We start from the raw sequence: 26036 nt of genomic DNA, 5'->3' as shown, positions 1-26036 counted from the left end.
AGATCGTGAGGTCAAGAGTCCATCTTATCGTGCTAGGGAACTGTTCAATGGTCTTATAACAGCGAGATAGAAGCTGTCCTTGGGCCTCTATTGAGTTCTAAAGAACTGCAGGAGCTGGATGTAGGAAAAGAAAATAGAAAATGGTGGGAGTACTCACCAGTCGGGCAGCGTCTGTGGAGAGAGAAACCTTTTCGGTCGATGACTTTTCATCAGAACTGGGAGAAGTTACTTGGTTTCTAAGTATGTTTTTAATTGAAGAGAAGGGGAAGAGGCAGAGAGAAGGAAGGCATGAAGACCAGGAGTGGTTGAATGACACGTGGGGGTGGTGCTGGCCGAGAGGGACGGGGCAGGGGAGGCTCGTTAATTGAACTGGAATTGAGTTGGTTTATTATGTACCGAGATACAGTGAAAGGCTTTTGCTTGCGTGCCATCCAGACAGATCATTCCATACATAAGTACATCAAGGAGCAAAAAGTTAAACAAAACACAGAATATAGTGTTACAGTTACAGAGAAAGTGCAACCCAGGTAGACAAATAAAGTGCAAGGGCCACAACGAAGTAGATTGTGAGATCAAGAGTTCATCTTCTAATGTATAACGCTATTACAGTGCCTGACCCAGGTTCAATTCCGGCCACTGCCTGTAAGGAGTTTGTATGTTCTCCCTGTGTCTGTGTGGGTTTCCTCTGGGTGTTCTTCATCTACGGAGGCTGAGGGGAGACCTGATAGACGTTTGTAAAATTATGAGAAGCATGGAAAGAGTAGACACAATATTTTTCTCAGGGTTGAAGTGTCTAATACCAGAGGACATGTATTTGAAGTGAGAGGGGGAAAGTTTAAAGGAGACGTGTGGGGCAAGTTTTTTACACATGGAGCAGTGGTTGCCGGGGGAGTGGTGGAAGCAGATACAATAGTGGTGTTTAAGAGGCTTTTAGATGGACACATGAATATGCGAGGAATGTACCAGTATTCAGTCAGTCTCTCTCTCTCTCTCTCTCCCTCTCTCTCTCTCTCCCTCCCTCTCCCTCTCCCTCCCTCCCTCTCTCTCTCTCTCTCTCTCTCTCTCCCCCCCCCCTCTCTCTCCCACCCTCTCCCTCCCTCCCTCCATCCCTCCCCAAATATTAGATGTATAGGTCAGGAAGTTGTGAGCATGCTACGTTGGCACCGGAAGCGTGGCGACACTTGCGGGCTGCCCCCAGGACACTCTACGCAAAAGATGTATTTCACTGTGTGTTTCAATGTACATGTGACAAATAACGATATCTTAGCTTATAAGCAGTCTGATAACAGTGGGATAGAATTGCAACTGATCTCTCTGGGAGAGGTGCAAATATTATTTGATATAACTGATTTATTCCAGATAGTTATTCCCAGTGTTAGGATTCAAACTCACATCTCTGGTTCAGCTGCTCTTACCTTCCTCAAAGGCCTGCTTGAACAAAGCAAAGGTGTTAGGCATAGACCAGAGCTGATCCTAAGTTCAGTGCCTTGTCTGCCAAGTTAGCTCATATCACCCATTCTGGAGCTGAAGGGATGAATGTAGCAAATGATGAGACCTGATGTAAAACTGGGTTTGGTGATCTGAGGACGTGCAGCGTTGAGATGAGATGTTAAACCAATGCCCCATCTGCCTTCTCAAATTGATGCCAAGGGATCTCATTACACCATTTCCGACGAGTACAAGAGGGAGCATCTGTTCAATAATTCGCCCTCAACCAATATTGTGTAAACAGATCATCTGATCGCCCCAGTACAGGAAGGATGTGGAGGCTTTGGAAAAGGTACAGGAGAGGTTTACCAGGTTGCTGCCTGGATTCGAGGGTATGAGCTACAAGGAGAGATTGGGAAGACTTGGGTTGTTTCCTCTGGAGTGCCGGAGGCTGAGGGGAGACCTGATAGACATTTGTAAAATTATGAGAAGCATGGAAAGAGTAGACACAATATTTTTCTCAGGGTTGAAGTGTCTAATACCAGAGGACATGTATTTGAAGTGAGAGGGGGAAAGTTTAAAGGAGACGTGTGGGGCAAGTTTTTTACACATGGAGCAGTGGTTGCCGGGGGAGTGGTGGAAGCAGATACAATAGTGGTGTTTAAGAGGCTTTTAGATAGACACATGAATATGCAGGGTATGGAGGGATATGGATCATGTGCAGGCAGAAGAGATTTAGTTTAATTTGGCATTGTGTTCAGCCCAAACATGGTAGGTTGAAGGGCCTGTTCCTGTTTCTATGTTCTATGGTCTATAGTAATTATCAAAGTACTTTTTCTCGGCTCCTGCTGTGCGGTCCCCAGTTCCCCACAGTGTAGCAATGACTTTTCTTTATCACTATTTCATTGGCTGTCAAGGTCAATAGTGCTAAAAATGTTATCTCTTTATGTTATCACTTATGAAATGTTATCACTTTTTTGAAAGTGTTATCTCTTTCTCCAACTTTTGAAAAGTACTTATAAATGTTTTTGGGTCATAGGTCATAAATGCAGCCCTTTACTTGGGATAATATCAGAACAGAGGATGGATAATGTGAGATGCAGGGAACCCAGCATCTAAATGTGTCATATAAGTAATCGGTCCTTTGGACAAACTCATAATGGTGGTGTCTATGGATGGAACCCCCAGACACAACCATTGAATTAAGCCTTCCTAGCCAATTCCCACAGTACCAAATCTTCAGTATGTAGGAACAACTCCATCTCTTGTTGCAAATACTTTGAGCAGAAGAGAGGCTCGACGAAGTACAATGCAGGGTTTCGACCTGAATCATCCACAATCCCTTTTCCCCCTGCAGATGCTGCTCGACCCGCTGAGTTCCTCCAGCAGATCATTTGTTGCTCCAGATTCCAGCATCTGCAGTCTCTTGTGTGTCTCAGCAAAAAATGATTCCAGTCTCAAAAAATGTTTAGAAAATAACCCAAATAATACCTGATAAACTAATTTATATCTAACATTTTTATTCACATCTTAAGCCAATTCCTCTGCTCAGTTTTGAGGTTGATACATTTTCAGAGCCAACACTTAGAATTCTTGACTGCTCAAGTATAACAACACAAATGAAAAACTAACTTTGCTGTCAAGATTTACCACTTATATTTCTCTGCTTGAAGGGAGAAGATTTCTTCATCTTTCCGCCTTCCCAAGATAAGCTGGCTGCCCTTGGGATTGGAGACCTTGTCTCAAACTTGTAACGCCAGGTGTTTTGAAGAAGGGGTTGGTGGTGGGGAGGAGTAGGTCCAGTCTTCTCCAAGGACAGTAGCAAGCACTCTGTAGCACACTAAGCTGCTATTATTCTCACCATCCTTTACTGGCTCATAGTTTATTGTCACCTATACCACGGTGCAATGAAATTCCTTGCTCGCGTTCAACTCTCCGAATACGTTCTTCAACGCGTGGCTTTGGCATTGGCTGACTTTAATGCATAGTGTTGGCCAATATTATTTCAGAGGCAGATTTTGAAATGCCATTCCTTCAGCTCCACTTGTTTCTTTACCTTATGATGGGCTCCAGAGACTGACAAAAGTAGTAGATCGCTACCCTCTCGGGTATAGATTCCCTTCACCCCCAAGGTGTGTTGTCGGCACTGCAAGATCTGGAAGTCAGGAGCCAAGATTAATCAAAACTCAAGTTGCCGCCCTGCTGTCTCAGCTCAGCAAAAGGTGGGATGACGGTCGTGTGTGATTCTGCCCGACTAACGGTATGTGGAGGGGAGAATGAAGTGCAGTAAAACTCCGAGAATTCGCGGTCTGAACATTCAAAAATTCTGGCAGTTCAGCATCTGGTTTACCAGGTAAAGTTTGCCATGTTCCCCTTCCATTAGGCGGGACCCTGTTTCCCATGTCCCTTTAAACTTCCTGGGCCATGTTTCCTGCATTCCCTTTCAACTTAGCAGGTTTGCTGCAATGTTGCCGTGTAACGTCTTTAAAAAATGAATTAAAAATGTGTTGGAATATCAATAACATCCAATAGTCCAGACGACCTGCTAGTCCTACACCAATTGTTCAGAATGAACGAAGTTTTATGGTATATGAGAGAACACAGGACATAGAACAGTACAGCACAGGAACAGGCCCTTCCGCCCGTGATGTTAATGCTGACAGTGATGCCAATTTAAACCACACATCTGCCAGCACTTGGTCGATATCCATCCATTCCCTGCTTGTTCTTGTACCTGTCTAAGGTTTAATGTGTCTGAAGAATCACAGTAGGGGAAAAACAAACTGCCTGAGGAACTCAGCAGGTCAGGCAGCATCCCTGGAGGGAAATGGACAGTCGATGTTTGGCGGCAAGACCTTTCGTCTGGAATGGAAGAATAGAGGGGAGGTAGACAGCCACAGACGCTGCTCGACCCACTGAGTTCCTCCAGCAGACTGTCGGTTGCTCCAGATTCCAGGATCTGCAATCAGAATGAGATCTATTATCACTGACTTAGATGACATGAAGTTTGTTGTTTTGCGGCAGCAGTACAGTGCAAAGACATAAAAATCTATAAATCGCAAAGATAAATAATTAGTGCAAAGAAAAGGAATAACGAGGTAGTGTTCATGGATTCATGGACCATTCAGCAGTTTGATGGCGGAGGGGAAGAAGCTGTTTCTGAATCATTGAGTGTGGGTCTTCAGGCTTCTGTACCTCCTCCCCGATGGTAGCACCATGAAGAGGGCATGTCCCAGATGGTGAGGGTCCTTTGTGATGGATGCCGCCTTCTTGAGGCACCGCCTCTTGAAGATGTCCTCGATGGCGGGGAGGGTTGTGCCCATGATGGAGCTGGCTGGGTCTACAGCCCTCTGCAGCCTCTTTCAATCCTGTGCATTGGAGCCTCCGTACCAGGCAGTGATGCAACCAGTCAGAATGCTCTCCACTGTACATCTGTAGAAATTTGTAAGAGCCTTTGGTGACATACCAAATCTCCTCAAGCTCCTAACATAGAGCCACTGCGTGCCTTCTTTGTGATTGACATTTAAGAAGCGTCTAGTACTTTAATTGCCAAGGCATTGAACACTACAGGCCTAATGCGGGTACGTGGGATTAGTGTAGGTGTGGACGTATGCCGAAGGGCCTGTTTCTGCGCTGTACGACTCTCTGACTCTCTGACTTATTGATGTGCCCCAGGAGGTGGAGAATTACCGGGCCGCGATGCAGAAGATGGCCGCTGACATCATCAAACTGAGGAAAGACATGGCGCAACTGGAAGCCGAAAACAGCAAACTGCGCAGTGAGCTGAGCCTGCAGCAGAATCTGGGCCAAACCTTGCTGGATGACACAGATATCGACGTAATGACAAAGGCGGAAATAGTGGACAGAATCGGTGTGTAAAGCACTCTCACTGCCACCATGAGACTAAGGTCCATCTTGGTTTAATTTGCAATTTACTCTGTGTTCAGAATCAGATTTATTATCACCGACTTAGATGATGTGAAATTTGTTGTTTTGTGCAAAGATATAAAATTAGTATAAATTACAAAAATAAATAAATAGTGCAAAAAATAATGAGTTAGTGTCCATGGACTGTTCAGAAATCTGATGGCGGAGAGGAAGAAGCTGTTTCTGAATCGTTGAGTGTGGGTCTTCAGGCTCCCGTACCTCCTCCCCGATGGTAGTAACGAGAAGAGGGCATGTCCCGGGTGGTGAGGGTCCTGAGTGATGGATGCCGCCTTCTCGAGGCACCGCCTCTTGAAGATGTCCTCGATGGTTTAATACTTGATGGGTTAATCGAAGAGTTTCAGTGCTTTAGTAACCCTGCCTGTGATTCAAGTCAGAAAGTTGTGGACTCAGATCTTCTTCTGTGCTGTAATGATTTTGTAGCCAGTTGACAGATCCATCCATGTTCTCCTATACTATTGCAAAGAAGTTCAAGGTCAGTTCAAGGAACAACACCTCATCTTCTAACATGACACTCTGCAGGCTTCTGAACTAAATAATAACTTTGACAATTTCAGCTGAGCAACAATTCCCAAATTTCAGATTTCCAGCCATTTCTTCAGTTTTGTGTACAGTTACACAATCGTGAATCATGCACAGCTTTGGTCACCCTGTTATAGGAAAGGCATCATTAAACTGGAAAGGGTACAGTGAGATTAACGAGGATGTTGCCAAGACTTGAGGGCCTGAATTATAGGGAGAGGCTGGGCAGGCTAGGACTTTATCCCTTGGCGAGCAGGAGGTTGAGAGATGTCCTTATAGAAGTGTATAAAATCATGAGGGGCACAGCTAGGGTGAACACACATCTTTTTACCATGGAAGGGGAGCCAAAAACTAGAGGGCATGGGTTTAGGTGAGAGGTGAAAGATTTAAAAGCGACCTGAGGGGCAACCTCTTCACGCAGAGGGTGGTCCATATATGGAATGAGCTGCCAGAGGAAGTGGTTGAGGCAGGTACAATAACAACATTCAAAAGACATTTGGATAAGTACATGGATAGGAAAGGTTTAGAGGAATATGGGCTAAGCACGGGCAAATGGGACTTGCTTGATGGGCTCCATGGTCGGTATGGACGTGTTGGGCCAAAGGGCCTGTTTTGGTGCTGTATAATTCTATGACTCTATTTTCCTTTGGTAATTTCAAATATTTGTCCTCACCTTTTCCTGACTAACTTGTTCCATTTCCTGACCCGTTACCACTCTCCTTCACCTTGCACTTTCATCCCTCCAACCCTTCCGTCCTGTCACAGAGTTCCCCTCCATTCTCTCCTCCCATCCCCTTGCCCTTTCTCTGCATTTTAAAACTTGTTTTATCTCAAACTTTTCCCAGTTCTGATGAAGCGTCATCAACCCAAACTGTTAACTCTGTTCCTCTCTCCACAGATACTGCTGAGGGTTTCTAGGATTCTCTAGTTTTTACTTTACCAATTCTATCTGTTGGCTGAAAGAACAAAGTTTAATGAGAACTGTACTGAGATGCAACTACGGTTTCATATTCCACCCTCTCTGTCTTTGTTGCTTTCATGTTCCAGTCTTATTAAAACAGAAACTGGCCAGCGAGACTGCGGAGCATCTAAAGAGCAAAGATAAGGTGCAGCAGCTGCAGAATGAATTAATCCGGGTGAGTTGAAAGGCTAAAGAGATATGAGGATGATTTTTTAAATTACCTGAATATGAATCCTAGGCAGGCAAACCAGTGAGTCTCCGTGTTAATGCCTGTGCATGCTGTTAAGTAATTAAGATTCTTCTGATAGATTGCTGCACATGCATCTGGTGTTTTCCTGATTTATGCCGCATTTGATGGGTTCATAATGGTGATTGAGTACGTATTTTGATCTTGAAAGCCAGTCAATGTTCAGCACAGGTGGCACAGTGGTGCAGGAGGGCACTGCAGCAGTTAGTGCTGCTGCCTCCCACCTCTTGGGACCTTGTTCGATCCTGAGCTCGAGTGCTGTTCGCATGGAGTTTCCATGTTCTCCCCATGACTTGGTTCCTGCTGGTAGGTCATACCTACTCTAAATTAGTGAAGGGGCAAACGTCTCAAAGGGGAGTTGGTGGGCAAGTTAGAGAGAATGAGTTGTGAGGGTATAGGGAAATGGGAGGGGAAGAATGAGACCAAGGCGATTGCTGTGCTGGGAATCCTGCGCCAAGAGTAAATTAAAAAAATAATAAGTATTTTGCCTGTTCATCAGTTATGAGGTGCACTGTCAACTTTGGATTTATTGTCCAATTTCCCCAAGAAGGTTTCATTATCTATTGGATTTGTGCTTCATTGGCAGTGGCAGGAGTGGGTGGGGGGGCATTTTTCGATCTTTGAGAAGGTGGTGGTGAGACCCCTTCTGGAATCGCTGGTGCTTCTGACCCCCACAGTGCTGTTGAGCTGGGAGTTCCCGGATTTAGACTCAGTGACTGTGAAGGTGTTTCCAAGTCAGAATGGTGTTGGGAAAGCTGCAAGTGATGCTTTACCTGAGGAAGTAGATTTGGACAGATGTGTGCAGTGATCAACCTGTGTGGAAGGAAATCCCATTCTATGGCACAGCTGTTCTTCAGTGGTCTGTGGCACAGTGTTATATAATAAGATTTCTTTATTAGTCACATGTACATCGAAACACACAGTGAAATGCAATAAGATCACCCCTTATTCTTCGAAACCCCAAAGAATATAGATCAAGAAACACCCAATAATTTCTGTTTCAAATCTTTCAGAGTAAAGCAGCTGGAAAGGTCTCATCATTTTCCATTCCTTACTTTCTGAGTGACCTAGGGTCTGTGGAGGCATCTGCTCTGAGAAAGTGCTGACTTTCCTTTGTAAACCTTTGATTTGGTACGGCTGTTTAACTGGGTAGCTTCCGAGGGAAAGCCAAGTCAAACTTAACCCAACCCAACCATCACCTTAGAAATAGTAATCCCAAACATTGTACTGTTAACCCTTTAATTTCCTTTGAACACATTTATTTGTTGTAGAGGGGGAGTAGGGCATTCTGAGGGAGTCGCCCATGTTGTTGAGGAAGTGGAGTCAAATTTCAACGGGTCCAGATTCCGCCTCCCAGACCTGAGCCCAATGCGACGTAACTGTACGTGTGGTGTTCACTCAGGTCACCTACTCTGTTGGTTTGGTGCAGAACCTTATAAAAAATGCCCTACTCTCCCTTTACAACAACTAAAGGAAATTAAAGGGTTAACAGTACAATGTTTGGGATTACCATTTTTATGATGGTGATTGGGTTGGGTTGTTAAATTGGATAGGGTCAGGCTTTGGTAGGGTTGGGGTTGAATTAGACTGGGTCAGGCCGGGTAAGGAGAGCAAAGTTTCTTCTCTCAGGCTTACATGAACCCGAAGTGGTCAACAGTGCCTGAAGGGGTGGTAGAAGCAGGTACTTTCACATGTCTAGGAAGTGAAACACCACAGCATTTAATCTATGGGTCAAATGCTGGAAAATAGGATTGACATAGATAGGTTCTTGATGGTTGGCATGGCAAAGGTAGGCCGAAAAGCCTGTTTCCGTGCTGAATGACTATATTCTATCAGTGAACCCGTTTGGTTTGGTTCTTTGTAATCACTTTGACAGTTATTTTGTGAATCAGATCTTTTTTAAAAATGAATCCTGTTATGCTGGGAGTTGAACACACACTGGATTATTACTGCAGTAACATTACCAACCCTCCCTCAGCACCCACTGGCACTGGAACCGACCGATCGGCACAACTTTGAGATGTGGGAGGAAACCAGAACGTCTGGTGGAAACCAAGAGCTACGGGGAGAACGCGCAAATTTCATTAAATCTGTTTCTCTTTCCACAAATGTCGCCCGACCTGCTGAGTGTCAGAGTCGTGGAAGCAGGCCCTTTGGCCCACTGAGTCCGTGTTGGCCCATTTACATTCATCCCATTTTATTCTTCCCACTTTACTCATCAACTCCTCCTAGATTCTACCCCTCACTGACACACAAGGGACTGCTTAACTTACCAACCGACATGTCTTTGGGATGCGGGAGGAAACCAGAGCACCTGGGGGAAACCTATACAGTCACTGGGAGAACGTGCAAACTCCACACACAGGACCGAAGGGCAGGATTGAACCACTGGAAATCCAAGAAATCAGTTCTACCAGCTGTACCACTATACCCCATTTTCCCACCTACCACTTTGCATATGAACTCATATAACTAGATCATTAGTCGTGGCCACTGGATCACCAACCCAATAAGGTATCCCCTAGCAACACACAAAAAGCTGGAGGAACCCAGCGGGTCAGGCCACATCTGTTGGAGAGGAATGGAGAGTCGATGATTCAGATTGAGACCCCTCATCTGGACTGAAAAATGAGAGGGGAGATAGTGTTAGACCTAGGGATGATGTTGTCCAGAAGGTTCTTTGGAAGTCAAGAATGAGGAGCAAATCTTATGGTTACAGCCATTTAATTAGATGTTCATCACAATACAGGGCAGTCTGTACCAGCAAGCAAGGCAAGTAAAGAAAAGTAACAGTTAGAAACGAGCCCAAGCACATGCTTCCCTTTTATACTACGAACCGGTCTGGATGAGATTAGATAAGAAACCTGTGTAACAGGTACTGACTGAGTCACACTTCAGCTTTGCAGATAAAGAAACTACAGAAGTATAGAACCAAATGTACTACAAGTAACTAACAGTTTACAGACAAACAAGTGATTATGCAAACATATAAGAGTGCAAAGAAAGCTAAAACTATAAGGAAAAACACAATAAAAGCAACAAGCTGGACCCTAATCCAACAACAGCCAGTATAAGGAGGTGGAGGGAAGGGGTGGTAGGTGATAGGTGGAGCTCGACTCTTCCCTCCTCCTTCTTATACTGACCATTTCCTCTCTATCTTTCAGTCCAGATGAAGGGTCTTGACCTTTGTGTGTTGCTCTAGGTTGCAGCATCTGCACTCTTTTGTGTCTTCAAGATATCCACTATGCATTGCTTGAAGTATGATTTGACCAGATGCATTGATTTTATCAAAAGGGATTGAAGTGAAGAACTACCACTGCTGGAGCAGTGTGGATATCTTAATCTCTAAGCCTTTGGTGTCCATGTTGACTATTACAGAAGAATGATCGGGAGACTGAGCTCTTGCACCTACAGAAAGCCCATCAGCAACAGCATGCGGCCTTACAGAAGTACCAGGATAAAATACGCAAGTCAAAGATTCTGGAAGACACCATACGGCAACAAGAAATGGTAATGCTGGCTGTTCAAACTGTTCTGAGACACATGGAGCACTAATGCCAAAACTCAGTTAGGCCACAACTGGGGTATTGCATTCAATTCTGGTCGCCCCATTACAGGAAGGATGTGGAGGTTTTGAGGGTGCAGAAGCGGTTTACCAGGACACTGCCTGGATTAGAGGGTATGTGCTATGAGGAGAGGTTGGACAAACTTGGGTTGTTTTCTCTGGAGTGACGGAGGTGGAGAGGAGACCTGATAGAAGTTTATAAAATTATGAGAGCACAGATAGAGTAGACAGCCCATATCTTTTCCCCAGGGTCGAAATGTCTAATATTAGAGGGCATGCATTTAAGGTGAGAGGGGGAAAGTTTAAGGGAGATGCGAAGGGTAAGTTTTTTACACAGAGATGGTGGGTGCCTGGAATGCATTGCCAGGGGTGGTGGTGGAGGCGGATACAATAGAGGCATTTAAGATGCTCTTGGATAGGCACGTGAATGTGCAGAGAATGGAGGGATATGGACCATATGCAGGTAGAAGGGATTAGGTGTCGTTAGCTTAATTAGTTCGACACAACATCGTGGGCTGAAGGGCCTGTTCCTGTGCTGTACTGTTCTGTGTTCTATGTTCTGTAACTCAACATGGACTGAGTCATGAATCAAGCTTGCTAAGGCTTAGCCCAACTTCATATGCAGCACTTCTTATGTAATGCAATGCTGTTTACTATTTATGAAGGGAACAGCAAATAGAAAGCTCTACATACAACTTACAGCACAGAAGCAGGCCATTCAGGCCAACAAATCCATGCTGGTTAACGCTCCACCCAAGCCTTCTCCCATCCTTCTTCATCTCACTCTTTCACCAAATCCTTCTAGAACTTTCCCATTCAAATAATTGTCTAGTTTTGTTGAGGAAAGGGGTGATTTTATTTTCATTTTAAAAAATGTATTTGTTTAATTGTATGGTTAAATTCTCTTAATTTTTTTGTCATACATTTCAATGATATGAAGTAGTAAAGGAGTACCCTTTGGCCTCCTAGGAATTGGGTAACCAGTTAGAGGTGGTCAATTGAAGTCAGGTGACTTAAATATACCGCTGCACCACACAAAATGCTGGAGGAACCCAGGGGTCAGGCAGCATCTGTGGAGGGAAATAGTCAGTCCCCGTAAATGAACATATCCCCCTCTCTCCAACCACCTGTGGTGCTTCCTTGGTCGAACTGCCACCTATTCCTAGGGCTTAAAATAAATCTTCTGAATTCATTTTGGACTTTTTTTTACTGACAATCTTCCAGTTGTGACCCTCAGTTTTGTACTCCGATGCTTGGTATTGGTATTGGTTTATTGTTGTCACTTGTACTGAGGTACAGTGAAAAACTTGTCTTGCATACTGTTCGTACAGATGAATTCATTACACAGTGCATTGAGGTAGTACAGGTTAAAGCAATAACAGAATACAGAATAAAGTGTCACAGCTACAGAGGAAGTGCAGTGCAGGTAGACGATAAAGTGCAAGGTCATAACAAGGCAGATTGTGAGGGCAAGAGTCCATCTCATTGTATCAGGGAACCGTTCAATAGTCTTATCACAGTGGCATAGAAGCTTCCTTGAGCCTGGTGGTACGTGCCCTCAGGCTCCTGTATCTTCTGCCTGATGGGAGAGGGGAGAAGAGAGAATGACCCGGGTGGGTGGGGTCTTTGGTTATTTTGGCTGCTTTATAATGTTAAGGACTTGTGCACAGTTTCGAGACAAGTTTAATGTAACTTCTCTAGACAAATGAGCACCATGCTATGTTTGGATTTTGAACGGCCTTGTTAAGCATAAATACTTAAACTAACACTAAACAATGGCACAGCAAGTACTTACTTCCCCAGGCAGAAAGGCCGGTAAGTAGGAGACATAGATTTAAGATAATCGGCTGAAGAACAAGAGGGAAGCTGAAGAGAAACATTTACACTTGCATGTAGGAATGAGCTGCCTGCAAGTGTGTTGGAAGAGAAACCGTCACCTCATTTAAAACATACCTGGGAGAACAGTTCAAATGTCATAAAGTCACTGGGCACAGTAACGATCTCTACAGCTCAACAAGTCCACACTGACTACCAAGCACCCATTTACACCAATCCGACACTAATCCGGAGATGCTAATCCTATTTTTTTATTATTATCCCCACATTGCCATCAACTTCCCCCAGATTCTCCCACTTACTAACACACCAGAAGTAATTTACAGCGGCCAGTTAACCTACCAACCCGCACGTCTTTAGGATGTGGGATGAAATTGGAGCACCTGGGGGAAACCCACATGGCTGCAGGGAGAACTTGCAAACTCCACACAGACAGCGCCGGAGGTCAGGAGTGAACCTGAGTCGCTGGAGCTGTGAGGTAACTATAATCTACAGGGCAATAGTCCAAAGGTTAGGAAATTAGATTGGCCTAACCATCTCTTTATTGCTTGACATGGACACAATGGGCCAAATGGCCTTCTTTCCCTGAATTTATTTCCCAGAAATTAGATCAAGTGGTGTCAGATCTTTGGGTGGAACTTGATTCAAGGTCAGGTGTGCACAGTCCATTACTTCTAGGTCATCTACACCTGAGATGCTGAGACTGGTGACAGCATACGTCTTGTACCTGGGTGCCAGGACTGGGATCTTTGCCCGTGCATACGTGGATTATGAGTGGTGTGGATCACATCAGACCTGCGTCAGTGTTTCTTAAAGGGGTTCTGCCAGAGCAGGACCCATCCCGAGCAGTTTGGCACTGGGAACCTATCTCATGTGGCCCCCTGTACTCCCACCACGCCTACATTTCATCCCACAGCACCCCAACGCTCTCCCAACTCTCAAACCTCATCCCCCTCCCTCCCTCCCTATTGATAATCTACCTGTAGCCCTTCTCCCACCTATTTGGTCCCCAGCTGTGCACACCAGTTCCCCATAGCCTTCAATCCCCCGACCTTTCAAAACTCTATCTACCTCCAAGCACCCTGAATGATTCACCTTCCAACATGCTCCAGGGTAGAGGATTACAGAGATTCACCACCCTCTATAATTAATGATCTGGATGAAGGAACTGATGGCATTGTGGCCATGTTTGCAGATGATACCAAGATAGGTGGAGGGACAGGTAGTGTCGCAGAGGCAGGGAGTCTGCAGAAGGACTTGGACAAGTTGGGAGAGTGGGCAAAGAAGTGGCAGATGGAATATACTGTAGGGAAGTGTGGGGTTATGCACTTTGGTAGAAAGAATAAAAGTTTAGACTACTTTCTAAATGGGGAGAAAATTAAGAAATCAGAGGTGCAGAGGAAATTGGGAGTCCCAGATCGGGATTCCCTTAAGGTTAACTTGTAGGTTGAATCGGTAATAAAGAAGCCAAATGCAATGTTAGCATTCATTTCAAGAGGACTAGAATATAAAAGCAAGGATGCTGAGGCTTTATAAGGCGTTGGTCAGACTGCATGCGGAATATTGTGAACAGTTTTGGGCCACGTATCTCAGGAAGGATGTGCTGGCCCTGGAGACGGTCCAGAGGAGGTTTATGAGAATGATCGCAGGAATGAAAGGGTTAACATATGAGGAGCATTTGATGTCTCTGGGCCTGTACTCGATGGAGTTCAGAAGGATGGGGCGGTGGGTGGGGGGGGGGGGGGCAGAATCTCATTGAAACCTACCAGATACTGAAAGGTCTGGATAGGGTGAACGTGGAGAGGATGAATCTGTGGAATTTGTTGCCACAGAGGGCGGTGGAGGCCAAGTCATTGGGTGTATTTAAGGCAGAGATTGATAGGTTCTTGATTGGTGAGGGGGTTAAGTTTACAGGGAGAAGGTGGGAGAATGGGGCTGAGAAAGAATCAGCCATGATTGAATGGCGGAGCAGACTCGATGGGCTGAATGGTCTGAGTCTGCTCCTATATCTATGATCTCTGTAAGAAGTTCTTATGCACCTCAGTTTTAAATGACCTTCCCCATAATCTTGTAACTAAGTCCCCTCGTTTGAGATTCTCTCACTGGAAGAAGAATCGCAACATCCACCCTGCCATGCCCTCCAAGTACCTTATTTGTTTCAATAAGATCACCCCTCATTCTTCAGCCTCCATGGGATATCGATCTAATCTCTTGTTTCCATGCAGTATGACTCCACAACAATAACTCCACCTGAGCCAACGCTTGCAACTTTCTGCCTTCTTGCCATAAATTACTCTTGACTACACTTACATGTTTAGGATATTTAAATTTCTTTTTCAGACCACAAAGAACAGCGATTGAAATCTCCCGATTGTCAAGTTGCAGTCCACAGCTGCTTATGTTATCTCAATATCAAAAGTTTCCTGATCTTCCAACACCTCTGTAAAGTCACCCCTCAGACTCCTTTGCTCCAGGGAAAAAATGCCCCAGCCTATCCAGCCTCTTCTTATAAATGAAGGGCTTGAGTTGTAAGGAGAGGCTGGATAGGCTGGGGCTTTTTCTCCTGGGGGCAAAGGAGGCAGGGGTGACCTCACAGAGATACATAAAATCTTAAAAGGGCATCGATAAGGTGGATGGTCACTGTCTTTTCCCCAGGGGAGGAGGGTCTAAAATTAGGGGGCACATATTTAAGGTGGGAGCAGAAATATTTAAAAGGGACCTGAGAGGCAACTGAGAGGGTGGTGGGTATGTGGAACGAGCTGCCAGAAGAAGTGGTAGAGGTGGGTACAGTTACAACATCTGAAAGATGTTTGGACAGGTATGTGGATAGGAAAGGTTTAGAGGGATATGGGCCAAATGCAGGCAAATGGGAATAGCTTGGGTAGGCAGCTTGGTCGGCATGGATGAGTTGGACCTGTTTCCGTGTGGGATAACTCTATGACTCTCAGTGCATGAAGGACACATTTCTATCTGGGAGGTTGTGAGCAAATTCCTTGACCATCTGGCTTCCTGGTCAAGTGATTAACCTTGCGGTTTGGGAGACCGTAGTTAGGTTAGACGCAGAATAACCCTCCGCCCGTTCCACATGGACCAGCTTCTAATAGGTCCCTTTATTGTTTTCTTATTTCAGGTTATAGAAAAAATGGAGAATATTTTAGATAAGAAGTTGAAAGAGAGACTGAGAGAAAGGCCTGATGTTTCCAAGAAATGCACAGGTAAGTTAATTGGGACACGAGATAGGTGCAAGAATAGGCCATTCGGCCCCTCGAGCCTGCTCCGTCATTCAGTGAAGTCACAGCTGGTCTGCAAACTCAACTCCTCCTCCCCGTCCCAATCCTTATGTCCCACCTTGAACAAGGAATCTGTGCTGCTCAGCAACGTGAGTGTCCACAGTGGTTGGTGTGGAGAACTCCGAAGATTCACAACACTCAGAGAGTAGACATTTCCTGATGAAGGGTCTCGACCCGAAATGTTGACTGTTTATTCACCTCCATAGAGGCTGCCTGACCTGCTGAATTTCTCCGGCATTCTGTGTGTGTTGCTCCAGGTTCCAGCATCCGCAGAATCTCTTGTGTCTCAGTAGAAATTTCTCCTCATTTTGATCCAATTTATTTATATTGGCCAATTGACCTACCAATCTGTGCATCTTTGGGACATGGGAGGAAACTGGAGTACCGGGGGGAAACCCACGTGGTCACAGGGAGGGCGTGCAACCTCCACACAGACAGCACTGGAGGTCAGGATTGAACCCGGTTCACTGGAGCTGTGAGGCAGCAGCTCTACCAGCTGTGCCACTGTGCTGGCCTAAGTGACTGACCCATTGTCTTGACCCTTGGTTTCACACTCTTCAACCAGGGGAGTAGGTGAGTGTTGGAGGAATTTGTGTGTTTAACCTGCACCCTGAATCTGGCTTTAATGTGGTTCCCAGTCGCCCTCTTAATTACAGCTCAGATCAGGACAGCACACAAGGAAAATCTCTTGTACAGCAGTGGTGAGTTTCTCCAACAAATTGGTTTATTCAGGCCAGTTACAGTGTATAGCTCAAAGATACTCCACTGATCCAAAAGACTTCCAGCAATTTATAGTATTCGTGTTACAACAGTTACAGGCGGATTTCACAATTTCATCAATAACCCACTTCTCTTTGCAGTGTTTGATCTTTGTTTTATCTCTGCAAGGGTTGCCTCTCACTGCCTGACAAATGGGACTTTGCTTCCTTTGCCAGACAGCAGTTTCCCCCATTCTCCCTGCACTTTGGTCCTCTGGTTTATGGTCTTGTCCTTCTGCATGACTCAGCTTATCTCATGATCAGTTGTCCTGCGCTTAAGCTGTATTCTAACCTCCATTTGTTTATCTCTGCTCCAGCCAGCGAAGTCCTGTAATTTAAACACTTCCCTGATCTTACTAGTAGCCTGTTACTTCTAAATGACCTTTAAGCCATCTCCACTATTGGCCGATTTTCCCATCGTCCTTTCTTATTTATTTCAGTTAACCAATTTTCTTACAATTCCTAAGATTCCTTCTTCAGTGAGCTGAGGACATTTTAATGTAATCTGCAGCCACTTCTTCTGGGCTTGTCAATGTTTCTTGACAATAGCACAATAAAATGTCTCTTCAACTATGTTCGAGGTGTTAAACGTTTTATATAAGTGGACAGTAATGCTGGTGGTGGGATTGGATGTCCATTGTATGTGCGGGAGAAACCTCAGGCAGCCTGTTTTTGATCAGGAGCTACTGAAGACACTGTGAAGAAGGAGGTGGAGGCGGTGTTGCTGGCAGAGAACGCACGGCTGCGGGAAGAACTGGGACAGCTACGAATGCAGCCTGGACCTATTATTCTCCAGCAACCAGTTTATTCCGTCAAGGTAAGGCTGATCTAGCTAAAGGGACAAGACAGAAACAGGAAGGGAACAGGAAGCACCTTGCCTCTTAAGTAGCAGGGTTCAAAACTGCCTCATAGATGTTAAATAATTGATTGGATTAAAGGGGAAATGAGGAAGAGATTTATCATCCAGACAACTCACTCGTTGAAAGTGTGATGGAGGTGTAAGCTCTCACCATATTTAAACATGACCTAGATGTGTTCTTGAGGACCTGCAGAATTAAGGACCCAGTGCTTGGTTGGTACAGGTAGGATGGCAGAATAACCTCCGGTTGCATGGATTTTCTGTAACTGCATTGACTGTCAAGTGACTAACAAGATTCTGTAATATTTTACTCAATTGCAATTAATCTATTAACTTACCGTATGTTAGTTTGAGTTGGTTGGCAGGACAGGTTGAGCAAGCTGGAGCTTTTCTCTTTGGAGAGAAGGAGGATGAGAGGAGACTTGATAGAGGTGTACGAGATGATAAGAGGCATAGATCGAGTGGACAGTCAGAGACTTTTTCCCAGGGCGACAATGGCTAACACGAGGGGACATAATTTTAAGGTGATTGGAGGAGGATATAAGGGGGATGTCAGGGGTAAGTTTTTTACACAGAGTGTGGTGGGTGCATGGAACATACTGCCGGCAGAGGTTGTGGGGGCAGATACATTAGGGACATTTAAGAGACTCTTAGATAGACACATGAATGATAGAGAAATGGGGAGCTATGTGGGAGGGAAGGATTAGATAGATCTCAGGGCAGGATAAAATGTCAGCACAACATTGTGGGCTGAAGGGCCTGTACTGTGCTGTAGTGTTCTGTGTTCTATGACTCTCCACTGAGTTTGGAAGAACTCTTCACAAGGATTTGAGCTCATGTTCTGATTTCTCCAGCTGGGGCATGGCTTTAAGGTAATGGGTGGGAAGTTCAAGGGAGATGTCAGAGGGAGGTTTTTCACCCAGAGAGTGGTTGGTGCATGGAATATGCTGCCTGGGGTGGTGGTGGAGGCTGATACGTTGGTCAAGTTCAAAAGATTGTTAGATAAGCATATGGAGGAATTTAAAATAGAGGGATATGTGGGAAGAAGGGGTTAGATAGTCTTAGGTGTGGTTTGAAGGTCGGCACAACGTTGTGGGCCGAAGGGCCTGTATTGTGCTGTATTGTTCTATGGTTCTATGGTTGTGACCTCCACTGCCCCAGCCCGATCACTGGAGTTCCCTCCCTAAACTTCACTGGCACCCCTCCCTCCCACTCCTTATAAACTGTACCGGTTTTAATATCATTTATGAAGGTCAGTGCTGAATTTTGACGGAAAACTCTCCCGTGAAAAGTCTTGGGACATTTTAGCTTGTCAATGCGATATGTAAGTACATGACTCATTGGATAATGGTGCAGCATTACCTCAGTGCTGTAGTGGGACAGGCAAGCTGGGATGGTTGGTTGCCAGGCAACCTCTCTTCTGGGAGTGCTGTGTGAAGAACACCCTGTTACAACAATTAAGAAAAGCAAAAGTAGAGGGTTAAAACTGGCAGTCTCTTGATTGGAGGAACTAAAACAAAACTTTGAAGCTCCCCAACGCAGGCTTTCGACCTGAAACGTCGACAATTCTGTTCCCTCCACAGATGCTGCTCGGCCTGCTGAGTTCCTCCAGCAGGTTGTTTGTTGCTGTAGGTGACAGTGTTCTTATGTGTCCACGGCTTTTGGGCTCCTTAGTGGTGGAGCTGGTGGGTTTGGGAGGTGCTGTCAGAATAGCCTGGGCAAGTAACTACAGTGGTCTAAAATGCAGCCACTGTGCAGTTTATGGCTATCAACACTGGTGGGGTATATCCCATGAGATTCATGGAACATAGAACATTACAGCACAGTACAGGCCCTTCGGCCCACAATGTTATGCCAACATTTTATCCTGCTCTAGGATCTATCTATCCCTTCACTCCCACATAGCCCTCCATTTCTCTATCATTCATGTGTCTAAGAGTCTCTTAAATGTCCCTAATGTATCTGCCCCCACAACCTCTGCCGGAAGTGCGTTCCACACACCCACCACTCTCTCTGTAAAAAACTTACCCCTGACATCCCCCTTATACCTTCCTCCAATCACCTTAAAATTATGCCCCCTCGTGTTAGCCATTGTCGCCCTGGGAAAAAGTCTCTGACTGTCCACTCGATCTATGCCTCTTATCACCTTGTACACCTCTATCAAGTCTCCTCTCGTCCTCCTTCTCTCCAAAGAGAAAAGCCATAGCTCGCTCAACCTATCCTCATAAGACATGCTCTCCAATCCAGGCAGCATCCTGGTAAATCTCTGCACCCTCTCTAAAGCTTCCACATCCTTCCTATAATGAGGCGACCAGAACTGAACACAATACTCCAAGTGTGGTCTAACCGGAGTTCTATAGAGCTGCAACATTACCTCACGGCTCTTGGACTCAGTACCCTGACTAATGAAGGCTGACACAACATACGCCTTCTTAACAACCCTATCGACCTGCGCAGCGACCTTGAGGGATCCATGGACATGGACCCCAAGATCCCTCTGTTCCTCCACACTGCTAAGAGTCCTGCCATTAACCTCGTATTTTGCCTTCAAATTCGATCTCCTGAAGTGTAGCACTTCACACTTTTCTGGGTTGAACTCCATCTGCCACTTCTCAGCCCAGCTCTGCATTCTATCAATATCCTGTAGTAACCTACTGTAGCCTTCTACACTATCCACAACACCACCAACCTTTGTATCATCAGCAAACTTATTAACCCACCCTTCCACATCCTCATCCAAGTTATTTATAAAAATCGCAAAGAGCAGGAGTCCCAGAACAGATCCCTGTGGAACACCACTGGTCACCAACCTCCATGCAGAATACGCTCCATTTACAACCACCCTCTGTCTTCTATGGGCGAGCCAATTCTGAATCCACACAGCCAAGTTTCCCTGGATCCCATGCCTCTCGGTACATGTTACAATAATAATAAACCAACCCAAATCAATGCCTTAATGTGACAAAATTCTACAAGGCTCCCGTTCATATTTTCAGTCTTTATCTCAGATTCCCAGCTTTTCTATTTTTAGCCCCCACGAGGGAACCCTCCCTTTACAACTCCAACCTAACTACCTGCTCTTCCTTTCAGGAATCCTTGGCTGACTCAGAGAAACTAAGTTTGCTGGCGCAATTGGAGAAAGCCCAGGGACGTATCCAAACGTTGGAGACTCTGGTATGTAGGTTCCAGAAGATGCTTCCAGAGAGACTACTCCCATGAAGATATCAGTAAACCAGCCGTTTTTTTTCTCAACAATCCAGTATTTCAAGGTCACCAATACTGATGCACACTTTGCTATGTCCAGTATTTAATTACTTAAATTTAAATTCCTAGCTGCCTTTAGTGAGTGCAAAGCCACAGGTTCAAATCAATTATAAAAGCAGATAATGCTGGAAGCACCCAGCAGGTCAGGCAGTGTCCGAGATCCTTTGTCAGAATTGATGAAGAATCTTTAACCTGAAACATGAATTATTTCTGCGTTTCTGTTTTTACTTGAGATTTCCAGTATCTGCAGTTTCTTTCTCTTGGTTTTCTTCCAAGGAATTGTCAAGGCCTTTAGTTATTTATCCAGTAACTTAATCAGAATACGATTGCAACTAAAATATTGACAAGATGTACTGGAAGTACACCAGACTTCTTTTCAGAAACTCTGCTTCCTTGTAAGATGCCTGCTGAGTATCACCACCAATTTCCGTTTATACTTTAGACTCCAGTGTAAATTGGGCTCAACCACAAATCGTTTGGTCCATCTGTTGTGTGGAAAGTGGCCTCATTGGTGAAAAAGTAACCTCAGTCAATCTTGGCTGATTGAGAGAGCAAATTATTTGTGATTCAGGCATGGCTTGGGGATTTGAGTGAACTTGTAACTGACCTGCTGTTTATTTGTAGTTGGAGGAGAACTCACGGAAATGGGGACGAGAGAAGCAGAGTATGTTGACGAGGCTCTCAGAGCATGAACATGGTTTCACCAGAACCTCCACCATGGTGTTCCATGACTTTCCTTTGGTGAGTGAATTTCTGTGCTCCTTAATGCTTGTCTGTTGCAAACTTAACATTTCCTTCTTTAACTAGGAATCCCAAGTAAGCTAGACCTCTGCTTGGATAAAATTTAAAATACATCCTGATGCCAATCTATGGCCATTCCAACACTGACACAACGACAGCCAATCCAACCATGGCCAATTCAACACTGACACAATTACACCCAATCCAATCACGGCCATTCCAACACTGACACAACTACAGCCAATCCAACCGTAGCCAATCTGCTCCCAACCCAAGCAAGTCCAGTCCAACCCCAACCTGACCACAGCCAATCCAACTCTGGCCAATCCAGCACCCAAGCCAGCCTGAACTTGACACAAGTAGTCCATCAGGCTCAGCTCAGGAAACCAGGCTCTAGTGGAAAGCGTGTGGTTGGAAATCACCATGAGTAAAGAGGGTGGCTAAAAATGTTATAAAGTTGTGGTTAGATGTAAGATCCGTGGTAACATTTTCCACAGTTTACGGGCCCTAGGACAGAGTGACATAAAATTTACAGCACATGAAATGGGCCACTCAGCCCAACTGAATCATATCAGGGTGTACGAGCTCCCGTCATCTGAATTCACCTGGCCTAGCCTGCAGAACCTCCATTCCCAGTCCCTTATACATTGTTCCTTCAAAGCCACAATCCCAGAAACTCTACCAAACTCACCTGGGCTAATCTGGCAGTACCTCCCAAACTAGACAGACAGGGGCATTAGGTAAATAGGAACACCATCGCTGCAGCTTCTGTGTCTTACATCCATATTTGGAAAACATATTACTGTATCTTCATCACCACCGGATCTAATTCCTGGAACCCATCTCGCCATCCCCTCCACCCTACAGCACTGTGGGCACACCCCTTAAGTAATAAGGCTGCAGTGGTTCCATGAGGTTGGTCTGAAGAGAAAATAGGAATGGGGAATAAATTCTAGGCTTTCCCTTGCCCTGAAATGTACTTCAGAAATGCTAATTGCCTCAATCACTCCCTGTGGATGCAGGTTCTGTGTTTGGATAACAAGGTTTCCCTTGCATTCTCTATTGTATTTACTAGCTATCTCGTTTCAATGTGCCCTCAGTTAGGACTACCCTACATATCGTGTCTTAAAGCAGTAGAGACCCAGAGACTCTTGCTAATATTTTCTTATGCACTTTTAACAGAAAAATGCTTCAGATTCACATCTGGCCTGAAATTGATATAGGACGCTTTCTCCTGGATTTCAGAGGAGGAATTTATAAACAGCATTGTCAGAGGATATTTCAACCGGATGCCTGGTCATGTTGAAAGCAAAGAATGTGGCAAGTGACTAATTCCTTGATTGAACCGATGCCAATAAAAATGAGAGGAAAAGATCTGCTTCTTTTCTAAAGAATCTGGTTATTTTTGCATTCAGAATTCTGACAGAGAAATACTAAATGTCAAGGGCTACTTACAGCTATTTTCACAAAACTGTTAATGTAAATTTTTAATTATTGGTATGTGCATTCTTTATTAGTATTTAATGATTTGTAGACTGTCCAGTATAATTACACTGTAGAAAAATCTTATGCAGTTTTATACATGGATAAAATATGATCTAATAAATTCCCCAATGTTTTGGCATTTTTTATTCAGAAGGGCTGAAAAGCATTAAGGTGTATTTATACACTAGGCATCTGAGACTAGAAGGTATGTTGCACATTTCTTGGAGAGTACAGAGCCTCTAGTTATGTAGGGTCTTTATGGTGGACACTCCAAGCTCAGTCTTCCAGTGGTTAGAATGTAGGTCCTGTGTTACTGGATGACTTCCTCCTTTGATATTAGACTCGCAGAATGGAGAAAGCCTGTGTTGGATCTTTGACGATGCCTTTGCTGTAATAGACCTGGTTACAACAACGTTACCAGCTCCACTTGCTCCATTCCACTATTTACTTCCCTCTCCGTAGCACTGGTCAATTCCACCCTACCTCCGTTCATCTTCTGCTGGAACACACATCCGTTACTTATTTTATTTCTGATTGACTGGCCCAATGCATTCATGGAGTCACAGAGTAAATCAGCACAGGTAGAGGCCCTTCGACACAACACCCATGCCGACCAAGATGCCTATCTAAGCTAGTCCCATTTGCCCACATTTTGCCCTTTTCCTCTAAACCTTTCCTTTCCATGTACCTGTCCAACTGTTTTTTAAATATTGTTATTGTACCTGCTTCCAGCAGCTTGTTCCATATACACACCACTCTCTGTGTGAAGAAGTTGCCCCTCAGGTCCCTTTCTCCTCTCACTTTAAACCTATGCCCACTAGTATTTGCTTCCCTTTCCCTGGGAAAAGACTGCGTGCATTCACCCTATCTATGCCCCACATTATTTTATGCACCTCTATGTCACCTCTCAGTCTCTCACACTCCAGTGAATAAAGTCCTAGCCTGCCCAACCTCTCCCTATAACTCGGGCCCTCAAGTCCTGGCAACATTCTCGTAATAAACTCATAGGTTCCCCTGTAGTCTCCCTTCTCTGAAGTGAAAGTCACCCCAAGTCCCAGTTAACTTTCACCCTTAAGTTTGATGGCCCACTTTGACACCTATTTAAGAAACACATCACATTAATAATTCTTACATCCTCTGTCCTTTTGCCAGCCCTATAACCTCTGAGATCTCCGCATTCATTAAATCCTGGCCTTCTGCTCATTCCTGATTTAATCTTCAAGCTTAAAAAATGCCGCAGATTTGTTTTCTTCCTGTTCCTTTTGGATCTTTTGTTCGTGACCATTCTGTCATTGGTGTCAAGTTTTTGGACTAGTCCTTGGAAGCCTGGAGTGTTGATCATGGAACGTGAGTTCGAATCCCAGCAAAGCAGTTGAGGAATGAAAAAAAACTGAAATAAATTTAAATAAAGGAACCGAATAGATCCAGAACATGAAATCTGTTGTCCTTACCCAGTCTGGGCTATATGTGATTCCAGAACCACAAGGTGGTTGACTCTTAACTGCCCTCTGAAGAAGCTTGTGTGGTGTAATTAGGAGTAGGTGATATATTCCAGTGACGTGGATTAGTAACCTAAATGTTTCTTCATCAAATCCCTTCATGATTTTCCTGTCTCTGTCTAATCTCCTCTTAATCTTCTCTGTAGTAAGCAGAACAGCCTCATTTTCAAGTAACAAATATCTCATCCCTACTACTATTTTAGTGTCTTGTTTCTGGGCCTCAAATCTAAAGCAAATCAGAAGAATATGTGTTTTACATGAGAGAAGAAATGAGAGGAATTAGCATGGAACTTGCTGAGTGTAATTTGCATTGGCTGCATAAATTCAGAATGTGGTTGCGGGTTGGGTGGGGCAGGAGAGGTTGTGGCAGATGGGCAAGGCTAATGGGGAACTTGTGACATCTGGAAGAGGGAAATAATTGTCCCAGAGAGTTGATCTGAGTGGCTATCTTGGCAGATGGCCTCGATAGCAACACTTCTCCAGATTGTGGCTGAACGCCAATATACTTGCAACTGTTTGGGGTCTTGGATCTTTGGAAATCAAATCAGCGTGGGAAATTGTGGAACTAAATCCAAACTTCACTGAACCTAAGAAGTTTGAGTTAAAAGTTGGGATGAAAAGGTAAATAATATTTTTTTGTGTTTTCTTAATGTACTGGTAATTTATTTCAAGTGAGGTTGTACTTCTAAGAAACCTGTTAGAAATGGTCTGTAAACAAATTGTGTATATTTTGTTCAGCCAAAAGAACCTGGAACACCAGGCAATAGGAGCAGAAGTAGGCCACTTGGCCCACCATTCAATATGATCATGGCTGATCAGTGCTGGCCTGAACTCCTCTTCTGTGCCAGTTCCCCATAGCCCTCAATTCCTCGATCATTAAAACATTTATGTAGTGTAGAAGGTTGCTGTAGATTACAACAGGATATTGATAGAATGCAGAGCTGGGCTGAGAAGTGGCAGGTGGAGTTCAACCCAGAAAAGTGTGAAGTGAAGCACTTCAGGAAATTGAATTTGAAGGCAGAATACAAGGTTAATGGCAGGATTCTTAGCAGTGTGGAGGAACAGAGGGATCTTGGGGTCTATGTCCATAGATCCCTCAAGGTTGCCACACAGATTGATAGGGTTGTTAAGAAGGCGTATGGTGTGTTGGCCTTCATTAGTCGGGTCATTGAATTCAAGAGCCGCAAGGTGATGTTGCAGCTCTATAGAATTCTGGTTAGAGTATTGTGTTCAGTTCTGGTCGCCTCATTATAGGAAGGATGTGGAAGCTTTGGAGAGGGTGCAGAGGAGATTTACCAGGATTTTGCCTGGATTGGAGAGCATGTCTTATGAGGATAGGTTGAGTGAGCTAGGGCTTTTCTCTTTGGAGAGAAGGAGGATGAGAGGTGACTTGATAGAGGTGTACAAGATGATAAGAGGGATAGATCGAGTGGACAGTCGGAGACTTTTTCCCAGGGTGACAATGGCTAACACAAGGGGGCATAAGGTGATTGAAGGAAGATATAAGGGGGATGTCAGGGGTAAGTGTTTTTACACAGAGAGTGGTGGGTGTGTGGAACGCACTGCCAGAGGTTTTGGGGGCAGTTACATTAGGGACGTTTAAGAGACTCTTAGATAGACACATGAATGATTGAAA

General features: G+C 44.7%; 1 protein-coding gene across 1 annotated transcript in view; it reads left to right on the top strand.

The window, feature by feature from the left end:
• The window catches only part of ccdc33 (coiled-coil domain containing 33), a 241599-nt gene extending 218589 nt beyond the window's left edge, over nt 1–23010 (top strand). The window contains exons 16-23 of the mRNA XM_052042733.1: nt 5104–5299; nt 6943–7031; nt 10482–10613; nt 15635–15719; nt 17233–17369; nt 20502–20585; nt 21300–21416; nt 22599–23010. Coding sequence (XP_051898693.1) covers nt 5104–5299; nt 6943–7031; nt 10482–10613; nt 15635–15719; nt 17233–17369; nt 20502–20585; nt 21300–21416; nt 22599–22628 — 870 coding nt within the window. The 3' untranslated portion in view covers nt 22629–23010. The remainder of the gene's footprint in view (nt 1–5103; nt 5300–6942; nt 7032–10481; nt 10614–15634; nt 15720–17232; nt 17370–20501; nt 20586–21299; nt 21417–22598) is intronic.
• The last annotated feature ends 3026 nt before the right edge of the window (nt 23011–26036 follow it).

This window comes from Pristis pectinata, chromosome 32 (assembly GCF_009764475.1).
Source record: "Pristis pectinata isolate sPriPec2 chromosome 32, sPriPec2.1.pri, whole genome shotgun sequence".
Taxonomy (NCBI): domain Eukaryota; kingdom Metazoa; phylum Chordata; class Chondrichthyes; order Rhinopristiformes; family Pristidae; genus Pristis; species Pristis pectinata.
This window is presented reverse-complemented; position numbering and strand designations above follow the sequence as displayed.